The sequence below is a fragment of the Muntiacus reevesi genome, chromosome 4, assembly GCF_963930625.1.
Source record: "Muntiacus reevesi chromosome 4, mMunRee1.1, whole genome shotgun sequence".
Lineage (NCBI taxonomy): Eukaryota > Metazoa > Chordata > Mammalia > Artiodactyla > Cervidae > Muntiacus > Muntiacus reevesi.
The window spans coordinates 115061315-115086950 of NC_089252.1; the positions used below are offsets into that span (position 1 = coordinate 115061315).

At 41.7% G+C, this 25636-nt stretch overlaps 1 protein-coding gene across 6 annotated transcripts in view; it reads right to left on the minus strand.

Moving 5' to 3' along the window:
- The window catches only part of NR2C2 (nuclear receptor subfamily 2 group C member 2), a 111388-nt gene that overhangs the window by 34720 nt on the left and 51032 nt on the right, over positions 1-25636 (minus strand). For all 6 annotated transcript variants that reach the window (XR_010663021.1, XM_065933972.1, XM_065933967.1 and 3 more), the window contains one exon: positions 5110-5220. Coding sequence is in view for 5 of the 6 variants with exons in the window: in XM_065933967.1 (XP_065790039.1) it covers positions 5110-5220 (111 nt within the window). In the remaining variant the exon portion in view is untranslated. The remainder of the gene's footprint in view (positions 1-5109; positions 5221-25636) is intronic.

Consider the following 25636-nt stretch of genomic DNA (forward strand, 5'->3'; position numbering starts at 1 on the left):
GACATAGTTGACCTGAGCAGCACTGTCAATCACCCTGATATAACTGACACTTGTAAGACACTCCAGCTAGCAACAGCAGAACATACATTCTTCTGAAGCCTGCATAGAATATTCACTAAGGCAGACCACACTCTGGGCCACAAAACACACACACACACACTACACACACACCACACACACACACACCCCTCTCACACACACCACACACACCCCTCTCACACACACCACACACACACACACACCCCTCAAAATATCTGAGTGTGTAAGGAAACAGGCACTCTCATACCAGGCTGGCAGGGGCATAAACTGGCAGAGCCTCTTTGGAAGGCGCACACACACACACCCCCCTCTCACACACAGACACACACATCCCCCTCTCTCTCATACACACACACACACACCCACCCCCCCCCTCAAAATATGTGAGTGTGTAAGGAAACAGGCACTCTCATACCAGGCTGGCAGGGGCATAAACTGGCAGAGCCTCTTTGGAAGGCACACACACACACCCCTCTCACACACAGACACACACACCCCCCTCTCTCTCATACACACACACACCCACCCCACCCCCCTCAAAATATGTGAGTGTGTAAGGAAACAGGCACTCTCATACCAGGCTGGCAGGGGCATAAACTGGCAGAGCCTCTTTGGAAGGCGCGCACACACACACACACACACACACACACACACACACACACCCTCATGTGTAAGGAAACAGGCACTCTCATACCAGGCTGGCAGGGGCATAAACTGGCAGAGCCTCTTTGGAAGGCACACACACACACACACCCTCATGTGTAAGGAAACAGGCACTCTCATACCAGGCTGGCAGGGGCATAAACTGGCAGAGCCTCTTTGGAAGGCACACACACACACACACACACACACACACACACACACACACCCTCATGTGTAAGGAAACAGGCACTCTCACCCTCATGTGTAAGGAAACAGGCACTCTCATACCAGGCTGGCAGGGCATAAACTGGCAGAGCCTCTTTGGAAGGCAGCCTGGCAACTACTGTCAAAATTACACGACACACTCTTACTACCAGCAACCCTGTTTTGAATAGTTGATCCCACAGAAATACTCTCAGGTGAAAGGTTATTTATCGCAGCATTCATAAAATGAAATCTCAAAACCCTACTTAATAAAAAGAGGTGGCTCTACTTGTACCGCTTTACTTAAGAGTAAAGCGCAGAGCAGTGCGGGCAGAATGTGGACAGGCATGTAAGCCAAGCTGTCTGCTGGCGTGTATGCCCACAGGTGCAGAGCCAACCTCTGAAACAATAAATAAGCAATATGGCGCCGTGGCTGCTCTTGGGGGAGATGTGGAGAGGGAGACTCGTCTTTTACTGTGTCTGGCGGGACTCACTCGCGGCGTGCACTCATTACCCACTGAACACAAGCAGCTCCTGTGAGAACCTGAGAGGAGCCCCCAGAGTTCTCAGAGCCGGAGAGGAGGCTCCCGGCTGCGGACGGAGGAAGGACAGGGCGCAGGCACCAAGAGCTGATGGGAGACAGACCTAGGGAGGAAGCTGCAGGAGCCCGAGACGCGTTCCCCTGGGGAAGGGAGTGAGGGTTCCAAGCTTTTACAAAGCAGACAGCAGAAGGCTTTTCTAGCAAGTAACAGGTGAAACATCCAAAAAAAAGATAAAAAAGCACCATATCATACAAATGTATTTCATAAGCTTAAATTAAAAAATTTCCTTCAGTCAAACAGTAAGTACAATTATGCTGTATTGAAAACATAAATATGAAATGGAAAGTGTGGAGGAATAGCTCAGGGACACCTTAAAATCTACGGGTGGAAAAGAAGCTTCAAGCCAAGACCTGCCCTGAAGAGAATGAAGGTGGCGTCCAAGTGAGCCCAGTGACCTCCAGCACGTCAGATTCGGTACGAAATGTGTGCAAGTGTTTCTCTTTTAACCTACAGCATCACTGACTCAATGCACATGAAACTGAGCAATCTCCAGAAGATAGCGAAGAACAGGGAAGCCTGGTGTGCTGCAGTCCGCGGTGTCGCAAAGAGTCAGACGTGACTGAACAACAACAAATCACTTTAAAAGTTGAATTAAAAAATGACATTTGAATGTAATATTTGCATAATATTGGAAGTAACAAAGAACAGAGCTTGAAAACCACTGGCCTAGAAAGACTGCATGTGATGAAAACTCATGAAATTTCCTGAGAAGCTAGGTTTTGTGATTGGACTGCTCCAATGAGGCCTCCCTCTCAGACAAGCTGGCGTTTCCTTCTTAGGTCCATCTTCTTCCTCCCACAGTTTCTGCACTAGACTTCTGCATCCCCAGAACACCACAGCCCTCCACCCCAGTCACAAGGCTGCCTCTCCGCACCGGGAGCGCCACTCCTCCCCACTTGGTCCCAAAGCCCTTTCACAGCCAGTGGGATGACGTGTGGCGGTGACACAGATCCCTCGTCAGGGCAGCCCTCTGCTGGTCTGCACGACTAGACGTGTTGCTGGCCGTGTGCTGACTGGCACCTTAATCTTTGCTGTCATTATTAAAAACAGTAAAAAGAAATCTTAGGATGGGGGAAAAAACAAGTATAGAGGACTTGGTTGAGAAAACTGATGAAATTGTAGAATGTGGACTATGGATTAGATAATGGCTTGCTTCAATATTAAATTTCCTGATTTTTATCACTGTAGTGTAATTATGTAGGAGAATGTCATTCTCCATAGAAAATACAACTGAAGTATCCAGGGTAAAGAAGCATGATGTCTCTATTTTTATTCTCAAATGATTCAGAAAAAAATACATTATACATACATTCAGAATGTTACACCAAAAACTGGTGAATCTGTATAAAGGGAATACAAGATTCCTATGCATTATCTTCCTTATGTCTGAACTTGTATGAAAATAAAACATTAAAAAATCGTAACACAGATGCTAATGTCTATTGATGTCTACTTCCTATAGGTTTATGGGCATTATCTCTTAATCTTTTTACAGTGCCATAAAATAGGTATTATTACTATTGTCATTTAACAGTTACAGATGTTACAGAAACTTTCCCCAGGGTAACACAACTGAGTAGAAACAAGATTTAATCCTAAAGTCTGTTCCATTCAGAGCCAGAAGTTCCTAAATGTTGCAGAGCTTGCCATCCTTATTGAATAATCTTTCCCTCACAAACTTATCACAGAGCTACTATCTAGATCAGAGCACTGATTACTCATTAAAACATCAGGAAATGAATTCTTTTCCCACAATGGGTTGGAGATCCAACATTGAAGTTAGGGCTAGAAAGGAAAACTTCATGGAAGACATCGGCACCAACATCAAGAACTAGAAACCAACTTAAGTTGGTTATGACCATAACTTTTCTTTAAAATACCAAACCTTCAAACACACTTCAATTGAAGCAAAGTATATTCAATTTTATTAACAGTTCTCAATGAAATGATTTTCAGCTATACTTACTATGCACAAAACTCATGCTAAGGGTTTATTTTCCCTAGAGAAACTGGAAGCACACCCCCACAGATCCATTCTACAAGACTTCTGGCTCAAGAATCTAACTGCACTCTAGCCAGGACAGTGGTGGAACCATGGGCCAAGCATCAGCGCATGGGAATAGCCCACTGGATGAACTGGGATGCCCAAACAGCCCCGAAGAAAACAAGGATTCTTCTTGCATCAATACAGGGGGCTGTATACTCTCTCTTGAAATACACGCTGGCTCCAAGACTAGCTGGAGTCTTCTGCGGGAGTGTTCTCTGTTCTCACCTGCCCTTGCATAGCTGTGAAACCACAATGTAACAGGCACGGTTAAATACACATAGTTAGTCCCTTTTCCAGACCTGGGAGAGTTACGTAGGCAGGATCCTAATACCTACTACATTAAACTATAAAGGACTCATTTTCAAGTCACAATCAGCAAATAAAAGCAAAGTGAAAGAAAAAATAACTTAGCTACATAAAGTTTCTAATTCTGAAAAATAGCAAAACCTCATTAATGTTGGACCAATTACTTCTGAATTTCCAAACACTCAGATATGTGTGTCCTACTTGGTGTGAAGTGAAAAAAATGACAAGTATATGAAGTTCTGTATTTACGATTAACAATTATGTAAAATAGGCATAATGAAAATATAATTTTTAACAACTCATTTCACTTTCTTTAACACAATTCTTTTATGCTTAGGTTTTAACAATCCATAAAATCACTTTTAAGAATGGGGAAACACTACAGAAACCATCTTGTTATTACAGCATACTGCTCACTTTTACTTAGCTTAAAGTAAACAAACTGAAAATGAAAGCAAACCCTAACTCACTCACTCGAATACCTGTCTGCCTAGTGTTTTCTCAGACTTCTATTGCACAATTAGTGCCTTTTCTGCCATTCATTTCTGTTCGTGCGCTTTGGTTTGGTCTTCTGATTCAACCTTCGGAGGTAACTATGGATCTAACTTGTGTCATCAGCACTTTCCCCTTCTTCCTGCCTGTTGGTCATGATTTCAACACACAAATGTTCTTTGTTCAATGAGCCAGAGGCAGGCTCAGAGCCCTGGGGAAGAGTAACCTTCCCATAAGTGAATATGAAACAGTTAACAAGAACGACACTACTACTGCTACTAATAGTTATTATAGATAAAGAGTACACACCCAACATTATCATGTGCCAAGCACCGTTTTAAGCATCTTACAAGCAATATCCACTGATTCTTCCTAATAACCTTATGAGGTAAACACCACTATTATGCACATTTTCTAAATGAAAAGCTGAGACACTGGAAAAGCTATGAAGTGGAGCACTGGGGTCTGACTTCACGTGGGGTCCACACTCAACTAGTATACTAGGACATACTGCCTCTCAGTTCCGAAGTACAAAAGTTATAAAATGGTACTTCATTCCAATAGTTTGAAGTGACACTTTAGACTTTTAGATTAAAAGTAAGTTAGCTTAGCAAATGTAAACTCTTTTTTTCTTTTACATTTAAAAAAATAAATAAGACTGCACTATACTGGATGCCTAAGAAGCACAGCTCCTTACTGAGACCCTTAGGCAGCTTTGTTTTTGCAACGGATTCAGGGAGGGCAGGTGGCTGGACCCTAGGGGGACTGGTGCGGTACCTGAATGCGCTGAGGTGAGGCTACCGCAGAATCAGTGGAGATTATCTGGATGCGCGGGGAGGGGCTGGTCATCCCTGGAGATTCCGGCCGAGAAGTCTGTGTACGTGGTACCTGTGGGCGAGAAGCGGGCTGGATCACAAGGGGACTCACAGAGATGCCCAGTGGGGGTCTGAGGACCACGCCTCCTGGTTTCACTGTGGCCTTGAGTGACAAAATGTGTACTTTAGGATGACAAAGGAATCAGTGAAACATTTCTACAGAATGATCCTGAAAAACAGCTAAAACAGCTATTTCTAATGTTGAAAATGTAAGAAAAAATGAAAGGAATTTTCAGGTCTACTCTGTACACCAGCAATAAAATATAAAGCTACCAAGTAACTTCTTAGAAATCATCTTTGAACTCCCCCCGCCCCCACTGTCTCCAAAGCCAGCTATAAAGCACTCCTGTGAGATGACAGTTTTCAGAAGAAAGGATCTCACAACACCGCTGAGGGTGGCAAACAGAACCAGAATTACACTGTAAACTACCAGGATTATTGGTACTTGTGAAAGAGTCTGGCAACCTCCCACCCCGACTGGGGTGAAACTTGAAAAAGTTCATCAATAACACAAGGTCAATACCCATCAAAGTAAAGGCTCAAGGTTTCGGACGGTCACTTTGACACCTGAAGTGATCAGGTATTATTTTTCCTTGAATAAAAGTATATTATGAACTGATATTTTTCAAACTTAAAGAAGAAGAAGAATAGGAGGAGGACGAGGAGGAGGAGGAGGAAAATACTTCCTGACTCATTCTATGAGGCCAACACTACACCTAATACCAAAACCAGACAGATGGTCACAAGAGAACTACAGACTCAGACCAATATTCCTCATGAATAAAGATGCAGTAATCTGCAACAAAATCCAAACAAAATGAATCCAGAAGCATATAAAGAACCAAACACTATGACTAAGTGGATTTATCCCAGGAATACACAGTTGCTTCAACATAGGAATCAAACAATATAATATACCTTAGAAGGGGACAAAAGTCAAATGATCTTCTCAATGGACAGAAAAAGCATATGACTAAATTCAATACTCTTTCATGATTACAAAAAAAAAAAAAACCCCACTCAGCAAACTAAGAAGTACTGCTATGTCAACGTGTTAACAAGTATTTATAAAACACAGCTAACATAATACTTAATAAGACTGAAACCCTTCTCCCAATGACCAGGAACCGGACAAAGAAGTCCACTTTCTCCATCTCCACGTGACATTATACTGCAACTTCTAGACGAGTCAAATAGAAAAGAAAAAGAAATAAAAGCAGCAAGATCTGGAAAGAAGGAAAACTATCTCCATTAGCAGATAATATGATCCTTTATACAGAAAATCCAGAAGACTCCACAGAAAAACTACTAGGTCTAATAAATGAGTTTCAAGGTTGCAGAATACAAAATCAACATACGAAAATCAGTTATTTTTCTATACGTTAGCAAAGAGCACTCAAACAATCCCACTAACTATAACATCAAACACAGGAAAACATTTAGGAATAAGTTTAACAAACAAAATATAGCATTTATATACTGAAAACTACAAAACATTGTTGAAAGAAATTAATATGTAAATAAACATAAAGACATCTGTGTTCATGGATCAGAAGACTTAATACTGTTAAGGTGTCAATACTACCCAAATTGATCAACAGATTCAATATAGCTGCTATTCAAATTCTAGCTGCCTGTATTGCATAAATTGATAAATTCATCCTTAAATTCATGAAAATGCAAGGGAACCAGAATAGCCAAAACAATCTTGAAAAACAACAAAGTTGGAGGACTCAACTTCCTGGTTTCAAAACTTATGTGTCTCTTGTGTCTCCTGCATTGGCGGGCCGCTTCTCTGCCACCGGGGAAGCCCCTATTAGAAAGCAACGGTAATCAGAACAGCGTGGCAATGGCACAAAAACAGACTTATAGACCAACAAAACAGAACAAAGAGCATAGAAACTAACCTACCCATCAGTGGTCAGATGATTTTTGATGAAAGTGCCATGATAACTCAGTGGGGAAAGAAGAGCACTTTCAACAAACGGTGACGGAAAAATCGGACACAACACAGAAGAATGAAACTGGACACCTCACTGCTATTATATAAGAAAGAATTAATTCAAGAGAGGGAGCTCTGGGGAAATGGTGGAGCAGGAAGCACCAGGAACCTGTCTCTCTACCTAGATCACAGACAGACGTCAGAAACTGTCTGATGGACTACTGTGGAACTCCAGAGTCCAGTGGAGACTTGCAACTTCCAGGGGAAGCCTTGGACGACACCGTGCAGTTAGTTTTGGTCAACTTCAGCTCCTAGCACAGCAGTAGCAGCTACCTACCCCCTGCCCCTGCTAGAGCAGGCAAGTGTGCACAGGCTCCAGGAGCAGCCGCACACAGCTCGTGGGAGCCAGGGCGGCAGACAGGGTCCTTGTCCTCCAAACACTGGGACCTGTGCTCCAGTCGCTGCCTGCTTCTGACCCCAGAGGTGCAGACAAGGAGGTGGCATCCATGGTCTGTGTACCCCCTTCTACTGTTGCAAATGCCCATTTCCGGCTAAAGTGATTTCCAGGGGACTTAAAAGACTGGTTTATTCTCTCACCACCTACTTTTCTCTTTTCTCCTCTTTTGGGAATTAGACATTAAAGACAGACTTTCAAACTAACTACATACACAGGAAAAATTAGAAAGTAACTACACATGCTTAGGGAAAGACACAGGTTTAGACAAGACCTTAAATTTACATGTCAGGATGTTGCTTACAGAAAGTGCTTACAAAAAAAACAAATTAACAAAAAGCAGCAAGTACCTGCCAAGAGAGAGAATCTGATTTCTAGAGTTACCACATTATTAGAGTCAAATGTCCAGTTTTCAACAACAAAATCACAAGGCATACAAAGAAATAAAAGTATGGCCCAGTCAAGGGAAAAAAAAAATTACATCTGAAAATGATCTCACATCAAATGTACTAGATAAGGACTGAACTAAAGGAAGATGTGGGAAAGTCAGAGAATGATATACGAACAAAATAAAAATACCAGTAAGAGACAGAAAACCTAGAAAGCAAAAAAATTTTGGAGCTAAAAAGTTCCAAAATCGAAATGAAAAATTCACTAAATGGATTCAAAGGAAGATTCAAATAAGCAGAAGAATCAGTTACCTTGCTGGAATTTAGTGAGTCTGAGGAGCAGAAAGAAAAAAGACTGGAGAGAAGTGACCAGTGCCAAAGAGGCCTGCAGGATACCAAGAGTGAGGCCAACAGCTCTGTGGGAGTCTGAGAGAGAGGGGCGTGCGCAGAGAGGGGCTGAGGAAACAATGGCTGAAAAACTTCCCAAATTTGATCAAAGACACGAACATAAACATCCAAGCTCACCATATGAGGAACTCACAGAGACCCAAATCAAGATACATTATAATCGAAGTTTCAAAAGACAGGAAGAGAAAATCTTGAAAGCATTTAAAAGAGAAGCAAATTGTCACATACAAAAAACCCACAATTAAGTTATTTGCCAACTTCTCTTTAGAAACTTTGGAGGCCAGAAGACCGTTGGCCAATACAGTCAAAGTGCTCAAATAAAAGAAATATGTCAATCTAAAATCCTATACCCAGCAAAACAGTCCTTCAAAGGTGAGGGAGATTATAATTAAAATGGGAGATTATAATTAAAATGGCTAAAGTTAAAGAGGATTCTCAAGGCAGCAAAAAAAAGAAAAAAAAAAGAGTTTAAAAGGGAACTCCCATAAGGCTAACCTCTGATTTCTCTACAGAAATACTGCAGGCTAGAAGGAAGTGGCAAAGATAAATTCAAAGTCCTGAAAGGGAAAAACCTGCAACCTACTACCCAGCAAGATTATCATTAGAAGAGAAGGAGAGAGAAAGAATTTCTCAGATAAGCAAAAACTAAAATACAGGAAGACTAAACTTTTACTGTTAAAAACATGCCCAAAGGTCTTCTCTAAATAGGAAAGAAGGGGCCATCCCTGGTGGTACAGCAGGTAAGAATCTGCCTGTCAAAGGAGGAACACAGGTTCAATCCCCAGTCTGGGAAGACCCCACATGCCACAAAGCAACTAAGCCCGTGAGCCTCAACTACTGAGCCAGCACTCTGGAGCCTGCGAGCCAGCTACTGTGTGTGCGCTGTAACTACTGAAGTCTGCAGCCCGAGAGCCTGTCTCCACACGGAGAGACGCCACCACAATGGGAAGCCCGCACATTATAGTGCAGAGTAGCCCCAGTTCACCATGAGTAGAGAAAGCCTGGGCATGAAAATGAAGAATCAAGGCAGCTAAAATAAATTATTTAAAAAACATTAAAATACGTAAATTGTAAAGAAGGAAGAACCTATAGGAAAGAGAAAAACACAACTAGAAAGTAGATCACTTAAATAAACCAGTACACCAATTAAAAAAATTTAAAACAATTGTGTGAGTGATAATAGCTGCAACAAACAAGAAAAGGATAAACATGAAGATATAAAAGACATCAAAACCATAAAATGTGTGGGAGGTAAGAAAATGGGTTTTGTTTGTTTGTTTTTTAGAATGTGTTTGGAATATATATGAATACCAGTCTAAGGTAAATGGGGGCTTCCCTGGTGGCTCAGGTGGTAAAGAATCTGCCTTCAATTCAGGAGACCCGGAATCAATCCCTGGGTTGGAAGATCCCCTGCAGGAGGAAATGGCAATCCACTCCAGCACTCTTGCCTGGAAAATCCCATGCACAGAGGAGCCAGGTGGGCTACAATCCACGGGGTCACAAAGAATCGGACACGACTGAGTGACTAACACACACACACAAATAAAAAACATACAACATATTCACAGACACCAAAAAGAAGAAAACACAAGCACAATATAACAGAAAACCATCAAACCACAAAGGAAAAGAAGTGTAACATCAACTGGAAAACAAGCTTTACAATGGCAATAAGTATATATCTATCAGTAATTACATGTCAATGGACTAAATGTTCCAATCAAAAGACGTAAAGTGGCAGGTTAGATAGTAAAACAAGAGGCTACAATATATTGCCTACAAATGATCCACTTTAAAGCAAAGAACACATACAGGTTGAAAGTAAGGGGACGGAAAATGTAATTTCATGCAAACAGAAATAAGAAGAAAGCAAGGGTAATAATACTCATATCAGACAAAACAGATTTTAAAACAAAAGCCAAAAACAAAGATAAAGGAAGCTGCATAACGATAAAAAGAAAAAAAAAAAGGATCAATACAAGAAGGGAATGTTACACTCATTAACGTATGCACCCAACATGCCCGCACACGAGCTCAGTCACGTCAGCCGTGTTCAGCTCTTTGCGATCCTGTGGACTGTGGCCCACCAGGCTCCTCCGTCCATGGAACTCTCCAGGCAAGAACACTGCAGTGGGTTTCCATGCCCTCCTCTAGGCTATCTTCCCCACCCAGGGATGAAACCTGAGTCTCTGTGTCTCCTGCACTGGCAGGCGGGTTCTTTACCACTAGCGCCACCTGGGAAGCCCTGCGTCACCTGGGCTAGAATTCGGGCTTCAATATTCCCATAAAGGGACGTGACAGTGTACCCAGCCTTGCGCTTTCCTTCTGTAATGTAACTGCTTCCACCAGGAAATCAGATTTAATCAGTATTGGCTAAGAGTTGGTCTGAGAGGTCTGGGTGGACACTGGGAGAAACTATCTGGATCTCGGAGCAAGTTTGAGAAGGGTCCTCTTTTCCTGGTATGGGCAGTAAAGTTGCTGGGGTTAGAGTCTTGCAAATACTCAAACATATCTGTGGGCTTTCAAACAAAAGAACTTGCTATCTGAGAATTCTTGATCATTTAGTAGGTCTGGTACCTACTGAGCAATCAGAACCTGAATGGGGCTCCCAGAGTAAATTTCCATGCTCCCTCAGCTAGGAGGGACAGTGCTCCTAGCACCCTAAGACAGGGAGACCAGACTTCAGCAGTGGACTCCAGCTGTTTACAGAGATAGGCTTTGACTGTGTGGTTTCTCCCAATCTTTGGGTTAGGATTCCCAAGGCCACACTCCCCGTTTTCTGGGTGCAGAGTCAGAACAGTTTAGGAAGGGTCAGGCAAACCCAAAGTGGGAGCGCTGTGGAGGAGGCTCCTTAAGTGTCCACGGCTCCTGTCGGACTGGCCCCCATTTGAGGGGTAGCTGGTCTTCCTTACCTTTTAATGCTTGATATAAGGGGCCGTGCAGTGAGACCACAGTCAGGTGTCCAGACTGCAATAGCCAGTTACGCCCAGAAATGCTTGTAGCTGTTTATGGGTAGTGGCAATCTGTACATGCAGCATTGCCTGTGTATAATCTGCCAGAAGGTGCACCTACCAGGGGTGAAAATAATCCCAAAATAGGACACTTGGTGTACCAATTGGGCCTTAGATCTGGACACTTTGTAACCCCAGTAAGCCAGGAAATTAAGGGCCTGAGTGGTGTATATAATGGTGTGGGACTGAGTCGGGGAGCAGGTCAAGAGATCATCAATATAGTGAATAAACGTTCCCCCCTCAAGAGTTAGGTCTTTTAGATCCTGGACTAGAGCCTGCTCCAAAAGATGGGGGCTATCTCTAAAGCCTCGGGGTAGGTCAACTACTGAGGGGGCAGTGATGAGGATTTCTGCTTCAATGCAACAAGTACTGCGATTCTGGTGCCAATGGGATGAAAGGCAAAGCATCTTTTAAATGAGACTGAGAACCCGCTGCTGTCTGGGGGTCTTTTTTCCAGAAGTATATAAGGGTTAGGGACTACTGGGTATAAAGGTATCATGGCTTTTTTAATGAACCATGAGTCTTAGGCTAGGTGCCATCTAATCTGATACTAGGTATAAAGACTCCACATAAAAACTACCAGAAGTGATAAATGAATTCAGCAAAGTAGCAGGATACAAGATTAACACACATAAATCAGTTGCATTTCTTTACACTAATAATGAAATAGTAGGGAGGGAAAAAACCTTGTTAAAGATTCCTTTAAAAATCACATTAAAAAATAAAATGAATAGGAATAAACTCAATCAAGGAGGTGAAAGACTTATATGCTGACAACTTTAAAACACTGATAAAGTAATATGAATACAAAAAAATGGAAAGACACCATATTCTTGGATTAGAAGAATATTGCTAAAATGGATATACTACCCAAAGCAATCTCCAGATTTAATGTGATTCCCCATTAAATTACCCACGACATTTTTCATGTAATTAGAATAATTCCAAAATTTTTATGGAATCATAACAGACCCAGAATTGCAGAAGCAATCCTGAGAAAAAAAGAACAAAGCTGGAAGCCTAACCCTCCCAGACGTCAGACAATACTACAAAGCTACAGTAGTCAAAATCAGGTAGTACTGGCACAAAATCAGAGAACCCCAAAATAATCCCACCCATCTATGGTCAATTAATCTTAGACAAATGAGTCAAGAATACACAATGAAGACAAGCCAGTCTCTTCAGCAAGTGGCTGGACAGCCACGGATAAATCAAAGAGTTAGAACACTCCCTCATACTCTACACAAAAATAAACTCAAAATGGCTGAGACATATATAAGACATGACACCATAAAACTCTCAGAAGAGAACACAGGCAAAACATTCTCTGACATAAATCAGAGCATAGTTTTCTTAGGTCCGTCTCCCAAGACAACAGAAATAAAAATAAAACTTACACGCTTTCGCACAGCAAAAAAAAAAGTGAAAGTGAAAGTTGGAAAAGGAAATGGCAACCCACTCCAACATTCCTGCCTGGATAATCGCGTGGACAGAGAAGCCTGGTAGGCTACAGTCCACGGGGTCCCAAAGAATCAGACACAACTGAAGCATAGTTTTCTTAGGTCCGTCTCCCAAGACAACAGAAATAAAAATAAAACTTACAAGCTTTTGCACAGCAAAGTATACCATAAACAAAATGAGAAGACAACCTGTGGACTGAGAGGAAATACCTGCAAATAATGTAACCAGCAATGGCTTAATTTCCAAAATATACAAACAGCTCATACAACTCAGTAACAAAAAAGGCAAACCACCCAATTAAAAAATAAGACCTAGGTATTTCTCCAAAGACGACACACAAGTTGGCAAATAAGACACATGAAAAGGTGCTCAACATCACTAATTATGAGAAATGCAGAGACGTGGCGTGTCCCGCGAATCCTGCGCATGCGCGCGCCTCGGGCACGCCAGGGATGAGCCGACTGGAGGGCCATGTGAGTGGCGCCAGACAGGAAGCCTTTGCTCACCAGGGACTTGTTTTGTATCCTGTGCATGAAAGACAACAGAAGAAGGGAGTGGAGAAAGAGGATGAAACACTCAGAGACATGGATGAGGAGAAAGAGGCAGAGAAGAGAGGAGAGTGGGAGCTTAATTGTTAGAGAATGTGGCCTTTGATAGCGGAAAGAGACAGGAAAGTAAATTCCTCATCTCACGCTCCTCCTACGCTCTGATATCATGTCTGGGGCCCATTGGCTGAATTCATCCAAAAACCCCGCCTGGTTCTGGCAGTGCACCGGGGACTGGAATACAAAAGAAGGAAGTCAAGAAACACCTGGAGTAACAGGCAAATTTGGCCTTGGAGTACAGAATGAAGCAGGGCAAAGGCTAACAGAGTTCTGCCAAGAGAACGCAGTGGTCATAGGAAACACCCTCTTCCAACAACACAAGAGAAGACTCTACACATGGACATCACCAGATGGTCAACACTGAAATCACATTGATTATATTCTTGCAGTCAAAGAAGGAGAAGCTCTATACAGTCAGCAAAAACAAGACTGGGAGCGGGCTGTGGCTCAGATCATGAACTCCTTATTGCCAAATTCAGACTGAAATTGAAGCAAGTAGGGAAAACCACTAGACCATTCAGGTATGACCTCAATCAAATCCCTTATGACTATACAGTGGAAGTGAGAGATAGATTTAAGGGACTAGATCTGATAGAGTGCCTGAAGAACTATGGATGGAGGTTCATGACATTGTACAGGAGGCAGGGATCAAGACTATTCCCCAGAAAAATAAAAGCAAAAAGACAAAATGATTATCTGAGGAGGCCTTACAAATAACTGGGAAAAAAAGAGAAGCAAAAAGGAAAGGAGAAAAGGAAAGATATACGCATCTGAATGCAGAGTTCCAAAGAATAACAAGGAGAGATAAGAAAGCATTCCTCAGTCATCAGTGCGAAGAAATAGAGAAAAACAACAGAATGGGAAAGACTAGAGATCTCTTCAAGAAAATTAGAGACACCAAGGGAACATTTCATGCAAAGATGGGCGCAATAAAGGACAGAAATGGTATGGACCTAACAGAAGCAGAAGATATTAAGAAGAGGTGGCAAGAAATACAGAAGAACTGTACAAAAAAGATCTTCACAACCCAGATCATTATGATGGTGTGATCACTCATCTAGAGCCAGACACTGTGGAATGCGTAATCAAGTGGGCCTTAGGTGTGACCCCATGGACTGTAGCCCGCCAGAATTCTCTGTCCATGGAATTCTCCAAGCCAGAAATGAGTGGGTAGCCATTCCCTTCTGCAGGAGATCTTCCCAACCAAGGGATCGAACCCAGGTCTCCTGTGTTGCAGGCGAAATCTTTACTGTCTGAGCCACCTCCTGATTCAAATGTCCTGATTTCTAGCAAAACGACATGTCCAAAATAATAGTCTCTAGCCTTAAAAAAAAAACAAGAGAGAGAAATGCAAATCAAAACAACAATGAGATATTACCTCATACCAGTCAGAATGGCCATAGTCAGAAAGTCTACCAATAAGACATGCTGGAGAGGGTTTGGAGAAAAGGAAACCCTCCTACACTGCTGGCGGGAATGTAAATGGTATAGCCACCGTGGAGAACTGTGTGTGTGTGTGTGCGCGTGCGTGTGTGCGTGTGTGCGCGCGCGTGTGTGCGTGTGTGTGCGCGCGCGCTAAGTCGCTTCAGTGGTGTCTGACTCTGTGTGACCCTATGGATTGTAGCCAGCCAGGCTCCTCTGTCCATGGGATTCTCCAGGCAAGAATACTGGAGTGGATTGCCACGCCCTCCTCCAGGGGATCTTCCCAAACCAGGGATCGAACCTACATCTGTTACATCTCTCCCACTGGCAGGCGGGTTCTTTACCACCAGCACCACCTGGGAAGCCTGGAGAACAGTATGGGGGGTTCCTAAAAAAAAACAAGAACAGAGCTGCCATATGATCTCGCAGTTCCACTCCTGGGCATAAAACTGGAAAAGACAACACACACCCTAACATTCACGGCAGCACTACTTACAATAGCCAAGACATGGCAACAACCTAAATGTCCATCGACAGGTGAATGGTTAAAGATGTGGTGTGTATATATACAGTGGAATAGAATTCAGCCATAAAAAAGAATGGGGGAGAAAAGAATGAAATAATGCCGTCTGCAGCAACATGGACGGACCCAGAGGTTATCATATTAAGTGAAGTGAGAAAGAGAAAGCCAGATAGCACATGGAATCACTTATATGTTTGAGTCTTTTAAAAACTATACAAATGGACTTGTTTACAAAACAGAAACAAAATCAGAGACACAGAAAACAGACTATAGTTACCAAAGGGGAAGGGCGTTAAGTTAGGACTCTGGGATTAGCAAATACAAATGTCAGTAAAAATAATCAATAAATGTTCTATAATAAGAAAAGTTTTATGTGAGCCAAACTGAAGACTAGCCCAGAGGCCAGTTTTCCAGATTACTCTGACAAGCTCCTCTGGAAAAGCATGGGTTTGCATCTTGTCAAAACAAAGAACATTATATTTCTTCAAGGTTTAAAAACAAAAACAAACAAAACCCCACATGGATCAGAGATCAGCAAGTCAGCATGGCCTTGGCACCTTGGAAGAGAATCTTATCTTCAAAGAAGGACTAGCAATGGCAATCCAAGAAGACAGGAATTTAATCTTTATTTTTAACATGGACATTCTTCTGGTCAATGTGCCCTTTTCTTTTTAGTAATTAAAGCAGATATACAATGCATGTTTGATAGGCCACAAACAGGCTATTCTAACGAGCATAAAATTCAAGTTAACTCATGCATAAAACAGGATGACTTCCCTGAATCTAATATGTAAAAATTTCTTTTATTATACACACACGCACACAATACACACCTAGAAAGTCCTACTGTATAGCACAGGGAACTATATTCAATATCCTCTAATAAACCATAATGGAAAAGAGTATGAAAGAGACTATATACGCTCGTAGCTGGATCACGTTGCTGTTAACACTGCAGACCCACCAGGTGGCCCCAGCGGTGAAGGCCCCACCTGCCAACGCAGGCGCCACAAGGGGCCGGCTCATCACTGGGTCTGCTCAGGCAATGGCAGCCCACTCCAGTATTCCCACCTGGAAAATTCCATGGGCAGAGAAGTCTGGTGGGCTACAATCCAAGGGGTCACAAAGAGTCAGCACGACTGAGTGAGCATTCACACACACACGTATTTCAATTGAAATAAACAGGCATATAAATATTTTTAAAAGTGAGAGAGAAACCAAGACATTCCCAGATAAACAAAAGCTAAGGGAATTTGTGATCACTAGCCTTGCCCTGCAAGAAATGTTCAAGAGAGTCCTGCAAGGAGAAAGGAAAAGACACTAGGACATTGGAGAAACAAAAATGTCAATAAAATGTAAATACATGGGCAATTATAAAAAGCTGGTATTATTGTAGCAATGGTTTACAACTGTACTTTGTTTTCTACAAATACAGTTAAAAAACCTTCAATTATTATTGTAAATACTATTGCTGTATCTTTGGTATGAAACTCAGAATGCATTTACAAGAATTATTAGCTTATGCTTTCGGGCATCAAAATGTAATCAGTGACATCAACTACTGAAAGAGGCAGGGACAGAGGTGTAAACGAAAAATGTTTGCTAGTGAATGAAATTAAGTTGGTGTAAGTTCATACTCGTGTCAATTTGTAACTTTAGGATGGTATCTGTAATCTTCATGGTAACCATAAAGAAAATAGCTATGGAATAGGTACAGAAGAAGATGAGAAGTGGTTTAAACATTTCAATACCAAACAATCAACTAAATACAAAAGAAGACAGGAATGCAGGCGTGAAGGATGGAAAAGCTGTAAGGCATATATACAATAAAGAGCAAAATGACAGAAGTTCCTCATGTGTAAATATTTTAAATGCAAATCAATTAAATTCTCTAATCCAAAGAGATAATGGTAGAACACCATAGAGACACTCTGCTTCATGCATGCTGCCTAGGAGACTCACTATAGAACCCAAGACACAAACAGATTGAAAAGGAAAGGAAGGAAAAAAGATAATTTATGCAAACAAACCCAGAAGAGAGCAGAGGCAGGCGCACTAAAATCAAACAAAGCAGACTTTCGAGTTTAAAGGGGTTTGAGAGACAAAGAGAGAAGAAAGCGAAGTCGCTCAGTCGTGTCCGACTTTGTGACCCCATGGACTGCAGCCCGCCAGGCTCCTTCAACCATGGGATTCTCCCGGCCAGAATACTGGAGTGGGTGGCCATTTCCTTCTCCAGGGGATCTCCCCAACCCAGGGATCGAACCCAGGTCTCCCGCGCTGCAGACAGACTCTCATCCTCTGAGCCACCAGGGAAGCCAAAGAAGGATACTAATAAGAGATGCAACACAGCAAGAAGATACAGTAACCGCAAAGTTACACACTTAACAACCAGAAAGCACATGAAGCCCAGACTGACAGAGCTTGGGGGGAAGCAGACAGTTCTGCAGCGGTAACTGGAGACTGCAATATCGCAATCTCAACAAGCAAAGAGCCATCGGACAGAAGAGGTATGAGGAAGGAGAAGACTGAACACGCTGTGACAGGACACTCCCCCAAGCAAAACAAACACATGTTCTCCTCGAGACACAAGGGACACAGGTGCAGCCAGAACTCAAATCTCAGCAAGCTTTATTTTTTTTTTTTTTTCTTTTTTTTTTTTTTATTTTCATAATGAAATAACCCAGTTTTATTTACAAGTGAAATTTTGGTTTTCTCAACTTTTCTCTCCTGTACCTAATGATCATTTTTTTTTTTTTTAAATATTATTTTATTAGTTGGAGGCCAATCACTTTACAACATTTCAGTGGGTTTTGTCATACATTGGCATGAATCAGCCATATAGTTACACGTATTCCCCATCCCGATCCCCCCTCCCACCTCCCTCCCCACCCGACTCCTCAGGGTCCTCCCAGTGCACTCAGCAAGCTTTAAAAGACAGGGGTCGGACAGTGTTCTCTCAGCGTAAGAGAATGAAGTTAGAAGTCGCCAATAAAAGAAAACTGGAAAAAAATCACAAACTTGTGGAAATTAAACAACACATTCTTCAATGACCAATGAATCAAAAAGAAAATCATGAGGGTAATTATAAAAAACTTGGAAATGAATGGAAACAAAAACATAACATACCAAAACTTGGGGAACATTGCAAAAGTGGTACTAAGTGGGAAACATTAGCTATAAATGATTAAAAAAAAAAAAAAAAGGAAGAAAGATCTCAAATGAATAACCTAGCTTTTACAAATAGAGTAAAAAAAAAAGAACTGTATTCAAAGTTAGCAAGAGAAAGGATATAAAGATTATTTATAATAAAAAACTATATTAAAAAAGTCAACAAATCTGAAAGTTGATTCTTTGAAAAGATCAACAAAATTGACAAAATTGAAGAAGAATGTTCAAACTACTGCACAACTGCACTCACCTCACATGTTAGCAAAGTAATGCTCAATATTCTAGAAGCCAGGCTTCAACAGTACATGAACTGTGAACTTCCAGATGTTCAAGCTGGATTTAGAAAAGGCAGAGAAACCAGAGATCAAATCGCCAACAACCAATAGATCATCAAAAAAGCAAGAGAGTTCCAGTAAAACATCTACTAGCTTTACTGACTATGCCAAAGCCTTTGACTGTGTGAATCACAACAAACTGTGGAGAATTCTTCAAGAGGTGGGAATACCAAACCATCTTACCTGCCTCCTGAGAAATCTGTATGCAGGTCAAGAAGCAACAGTTGACATGGAACAGACTGGTTCCAACTCGGAAAAGGAGTACGTCAAGGCTGTATGTTGTCACCTGCTTATTTAATTTACATGCAGAGTACACCATGCGAAATGCAGGGCTGGATGAAACACAAGCTGGAATCAAGACTGCCAGGAGAAGTATCAATAACCTCAGATACACAGATGACAGACACCACCCTTATGGCAGAAAGCGAAGAACTAAAGAGCCTCTTGATGAAAGTGAAAGAGGAGAGTGAAAAAGCTGGCTTAAAACTCAGCATTCAAAAACCGAAGATCATGGCATCTGGTCCCATCACTTCATGGGAATAGATGGGAAAACAATGTAAAGAGTAACAGACTTTATTTTCTTGGGCTCCAAAATCACTGCAGATGGTGACTGCAGCCATGAAATTAAAAGACGTTTGCTCCTTGGAGGAAAAGGTATGACCAACCTACACAGCATATTAAAAAGTAGAGACATTACTTTGCTGACAAAGGTCTATCTAGTCAAAGCTATGGTTTTTCCAGTAGTCATGTATGAATGCGAGAGTTGGACCATAAAGAAAGCTGAGCCCTGAAGAACTGATACTTTTGAACCGTGGTGTTGTTGAAGAGTCCCTTGGACTGCAACACTCTGGCCACCTGATGCGAAGAACTGACTCATTGGAAAAGACCCTGATGTTGGGCAAGATTGAAGGCAGGAGAAGGGGACAACAGAAGATGAGATGGTTGGAGGGCATCACCAACTCGATGGACATGGGTTTGAGCAAGCTCCAGGAGTTGGTGATGGACAGGGAAGCTTGGCGTGCTGCAGTCCATGGGGTGGCGAAGAGTCAGACATGACTGAACTGAACTGAACCGAACCTAGCTAGATGGACTAAGGTGAAAGAAAGAAAAGACTCAAATTACTGAAATCAGAAAGAAAAGTGAGATTATTATCAATTCTATAGAAATAAAAAAGCTTATAAAAGAATACTATGATCAATTGTATGCCAACAAATTGGATAACCTAGATGAAATTAACAAACCTGCCATGACTAAAGCATGAAGAAATAGAAAACATGAATAGACCGTTACTACTAAGGAGAATGAATCAATTAAAAAATCTCCTCATAAAGAAAACCCTGGACCCAACAGCTTCACTGGTCATTTCTACCAAATACTGAAAGCAGCATTCTCAGACTCATCCACAATACTGAAGAGTAAGGAACACTTCCTAACTCACCCTACTGAGGCCAGCAATGCCCTGATATAAGCCAGGCAAACATCCTGGATCAACATATAAAAATCTATCATCATAACACATGGCATTAACACAATGAAGGAAAAATCCCACAATATCATCTCAATAGAAGGAGTAAAAGCATTTGACAAAATTTATCATCCTTTTATGAAAAAAACACTCAATGAACTAGAATAGAAAGAAATTATCTAAACATAATAAAAGCCATATATGAAAAACCCACAGTCAACATCACACTCAATGGTCAAAGACTGAAAACTTTTCCTTGATAATAAGGAACAAAGCAAGGATGCCTGCTTTCACCTTCTCTACTCAACACTGTACTGGAAGTTCCAGCCAGAGCAATGATGCAAGCGAAAGAAAGAAAAAGCATCCAAGTCATAAAAGGAGAAGTAAAAGGTAAGTGTGTGCTTAGTCGCTCAGTCGTGTCCGACTCTTGCAACCCCTGCCAGGTTCCTCTGTCCATGGGATTCTCCAGGCAAGAATACTGGAGTGGGTTGCCATTTCCTTCTCCAAGGGATCTTCCCCACCCAGGAATTGAACCTGGGTCTCTTGCATTGTAGGCAGACTCTTTACTGACTGAGCTATGAGGGAAGCCCCTAAAAGGTAAGAGATTTGTACATTAAAAACTGCAAAACATTGCTGAGAGGAATAAATGGAAACATTTTCCATGTTCATGGGCTCAAAGACTTAACATTGGTAGTATGTCAATATTTCCCAAAGTGATTTACAGATTCAATACAATTCCTATCAAAGTTCCAATGATTATTATTTTTTTTTTTTGCAGAAACAGAAAAACCCATCCTGAACTGCATATGGAATCCCAAGGGACCCCAAACAGCCAAAACCACCTTGATAGAGAAGAAAGCTGGGGACTTGTGCTTCACGATTTCAAAGCCTGCTACAAAGCTTTAGTCACAAAACTGTGGTATCAGCATAAAGACAAACATATAGACCAAAGGAAAAGACATTCCAGAAGTAAATTGTTGCATATATGGTTAAACAATTTTTTGACAACGGAGCTAAGACCATTCAGGGGGGGGGGGGGGGGGGAAGCATTCTTTTCAACAAAAGTGCTAGAAAAACAATATCCATATACAAAAGAATGAAGCTGGGCTCTTATCTCATACCATACACAGGAATTAATTCAATCAAAGACCTAAATGTCAGACCTGAAACTATAAAACTCTCAGAAGAAAACCTAGGAGAAAAGTTACCACACCGCTGGACTTGGCAACGATTTCACGAAATGATACAAAAGGCACAGGCAACTAAAGGGGAAAAAACAAATCACAGAAAGTAAGAGTGGTGGCTCCTGGGCTTTCCCTGGTGGTGCTAGCGGTAACCCACCGGCCAGTGTGGGAGACCGAAGAGACATGGGTTCTATCCCTGGGTCGGGAAGAGCCCCTGGAGAAGAATATGGCAACCCACTCCAGTGTTCTTGCCTGGAGAACCCCACGGACAGAGCAGCCTGGTGGGCTACCGTCCACGGGGTCGCAGAGCCGGACACGATGAAGTGAGCCAGCACACATACTCAGGTGAGTCCCTGAGAGTGGTCAGACTCTTAGGGATTAGAGGGTAGCGCGGTGGTTCCTGGGTACAAGGAGGAGGTGGCAACGAGCATTAGTGTTCACTGGGTAAAAAGTCTGTTTTATAGGATGAAGAGAAGCTATGGAGATGGATGGTGGTGGACGCTGCACAACGTTATGAGTGTATTTAACACTACTGACTATATATGTAAAGTAGTAAATTTTATATATTTCATAATTTAAAAAGAGGGAAAATTAACTCACAACGGATCAAAGTATTAAATGTAAGAGCTAACACTATAAATTCTTAGAAGAAAATATAGGTGTAACTCTTTGTGAATTTGGATTAGGTGATGCTTTCCTCGATATAACACCAAAGCATAATCAACAACAACAACAACAAAAGATGAAGTGGCCACCATCAAAATGAGAAAGCTTTGTGCTTCAAGGGACATGATTTAGAAAGTGCAAGGACAGCCTATAAAATAGGAGAAAAATTATGCAGATCATGTACCTGATACATGGACATGGACATATAGACAATAAAGAACTAATACAACTTAAAACTTTTTTAAAAAAGAGGCAAAGGAGATGAATGGAAATGTCTCCTAAGAAGATATACAAATGACCAGTAGCATATGAAAGGCTCAACATCACTAGTTACTAAGGAAATTAAATTTAAACCCACAACAAGATATCACTTCACATCCATCTGGATGGCTACAATCCGAAAGATGGACAATGACAAGTGCTGACGAGGATGCAGAAAAACTGGAACTCTACAACACTGCTAGAGGGAATACAGAGCGGTACAGCCTCTTGGGAAACAGCCTGGCCAATTCTCAAAGGGTGCCATGTGAACCAACAGCTGCACTCCTAGGTATATACTCCAGAGAAAGGCAAACGTATGTCTACAGCTATCCATATGTTCACATGAGCATCATTCACAATAGCTCAGAAGTAAAAACAACTGAGTATCTGCTAACGATGAATAAAGAAAACACAGCCTGTGCACATACCCGAGTGCTACTTGGCAATAAAAAGACAGAGGACTGGCACCTGCCACACCACAGGGGACACGCACAGCGTCACAGAGGACCACTCCTGTGTAACCTCACTTACACGACAGTCCAGAGTGGGCAACCCGCAGGCACAGAAGGTCCACCAGTGGTGTCAGGCACTGAAAGGATGGGGGAAGGGGAGACAGCGTCTAACAGACAGGGAGTTTCTTTTTTTTTGGCTGAGCCCAGCAGCTTGGTGCATCTTAGTTCCCCAATGAGGGACTGAACCAAGCCCTTGGCAGCGAAAGCACGGAGACCTAACCACAGCACAGCCAGGGAATTCAGTGGAATTTCTTTTTTAAATGATGAAAACGTTTTAGAATTAAGATAGTGGTGATGGCTGTACAACCCTCTGAAACTACTGAACTGTACACTTTAAAGTGGAGAAATTTACGGTAAGTGAATTGTATCTCAATTTTATAAAGCATAGCATGAAGAATTACGGGGGTAGTTAGGAAAAATTTTCTTTCATAAGCATTAATTTTACCAACAAAAAATTCACCGTAGAAAGACAACAGAACGGGACTTCCCTGGTGGTGCAGTGGATAGGACTCCGCCTCCCATTGCAAGGGACACAGGCTCAATCCCTGCCCCGGGAAGGCTCCACTGCTGTGGAGAAACTAGGCCTGTGCATCACACCTACTGAGCCCCTACTCTGGAGCCTGGGAGCCACAAGAACCGAGCCCACGCGCGGCGACTCCTGAGGCCCGCGTGCTCCGGGCTCCCGAGCTGCTCGCTGGGCCTGAGCGCCTCCAGCCCGTGCCTAGCAACGGGAGACGCCATGAGAAGCCCGTGCACCAAGAGTAGCCCCTGCTTGCTGCAACTGGAGAAAGCTTGCCTTCAGCAACCAGGACCAGCACAGCCAAAAATAAATTATTTAAAAAAAAAACAAAAAACAAAAAAACAGAATGCAATATCCTCATGGTGATCTTTAGTTTACAAAATGCTTCGTATCAATTAGCTTTCTCTTGGTTAAGATAGGCAGAATAGGCAGAAACTATTTTAGAGGGGGTGGGATGAGGCTTAAACCTTACAGAATGTATCTCCCAGCATCCACCTACACCATCTGTTAGCTCTGTTTATTTCTGATTAAGAAAAGCCTGGCCAGTCACTTTGTCAGTGCACAGGAATTAAATCCTTCTTTAATAATGAACATTTAGAATTCTGGCTGAGTCTATTACTACTCTGTAAGTTAATTCTACCCATTTCAGATACTTTGAATTCTTAACTGATAGAAGAACATGCTGCCTTTCTGACTCACTTTACTCTTGAGAAGTTTTAAAGCAATCAGCACCATTTGAGTACCCATACGCTAGGAATTAGATAGACCTAGGCTCTGAAATACGTTCCGTCACCCTGACAGAAGTCCCTTAACCCTCTACACTTCAGTTTCCTCAAATTCAACACGGTCATGTTGTTACTACTTTATGGGATTGATGAGAGGGTTAATAAATAATATTTGAAGTATTAATGCTATTTATTTAGTACACAGTTGCTACTAATAATATCACAAACTTCCTGAAAATGTTTTTCTAAAGCCTGAGTTATAAACAGTGTATAAATATCTTTGTTACACATGATTAATTGTACTATTGAGACTCCCCTTGAAGAGAAATTTCTTTTCTTTTTATAAAAATATATTAAACTCTACCTCACATTATACACACAGATTAGAAAACAAAGGTGCAGATCTTCATGACCTTGATTAGGCAATGATTTCTTAGTTATTATACTTAAAGCAAAAGAGACAAAGATAAAATGAACTGTCAAAATTTAAACCTTTTGCACTTCAAAGGACACTATAAAGTAAAAAGTAGTCCACAGAATGAGAGAGAATATTTGTAAATCATATCTGATAAGTAACTTGTATTCAGGATACACTGTTAACCCTTCTAATTAGATATCAAAAAACAATTTAAAAATGGACACAGGAACAGCAAAGGAAACTACCAACAAGGTGAAAATCAACCCTCAGAATGGAAGAAAATAATAGCAAAATGAAACAACTGACAAAGGATTAATTTCCAAAATACACAAGCAGCTCATACAACTCAATACCAGAAAAACAAACAACCCAATCAAAAAGTGGGAAAAAGACCTAAACAGACATTTCTCCAAAGAAGACAAAAAGATGGCTAACACATATGAAAAGATGTTCAACATCACTCATTATTAGAGAAAGGCAAATCAAAACTACAATGAGGCATCACCTCACACTGGTCAGAGTGGCCCTCATCAAAGAGTCTACAAACAGCAAATGCTGGAGACGGTGTGGAGAAAAGGCAACCCTCTTGCACTGTTGTGGGAATGTAAATTGATACAGCCACTATGAAAGATGGTATAGATATTCCTTAAAAAACGAGGAGTAAAACCACCAGATGACCCAGCAATCCCACTCCTAGGCATACACCCTGAGGAAACCAAAACTGAAAAAGACACATGTATCCCATTGTTCACTGCAGCACTATTTACAACAGCTAAAACAGGGAAATAACCTAGATATCCATCGACAGATGAATGGATGAAGAAGTTGTGGTACATATACACAAGGGAATATTACTCAGCCATAAAAAGGAACACATTTGAGTCAGTTCTAATGAGGTGGAGGAAAGTAGAGCCTATTATACAGAGTGAAGTAAAACAGAAAGAGAAAGATAAATATTGT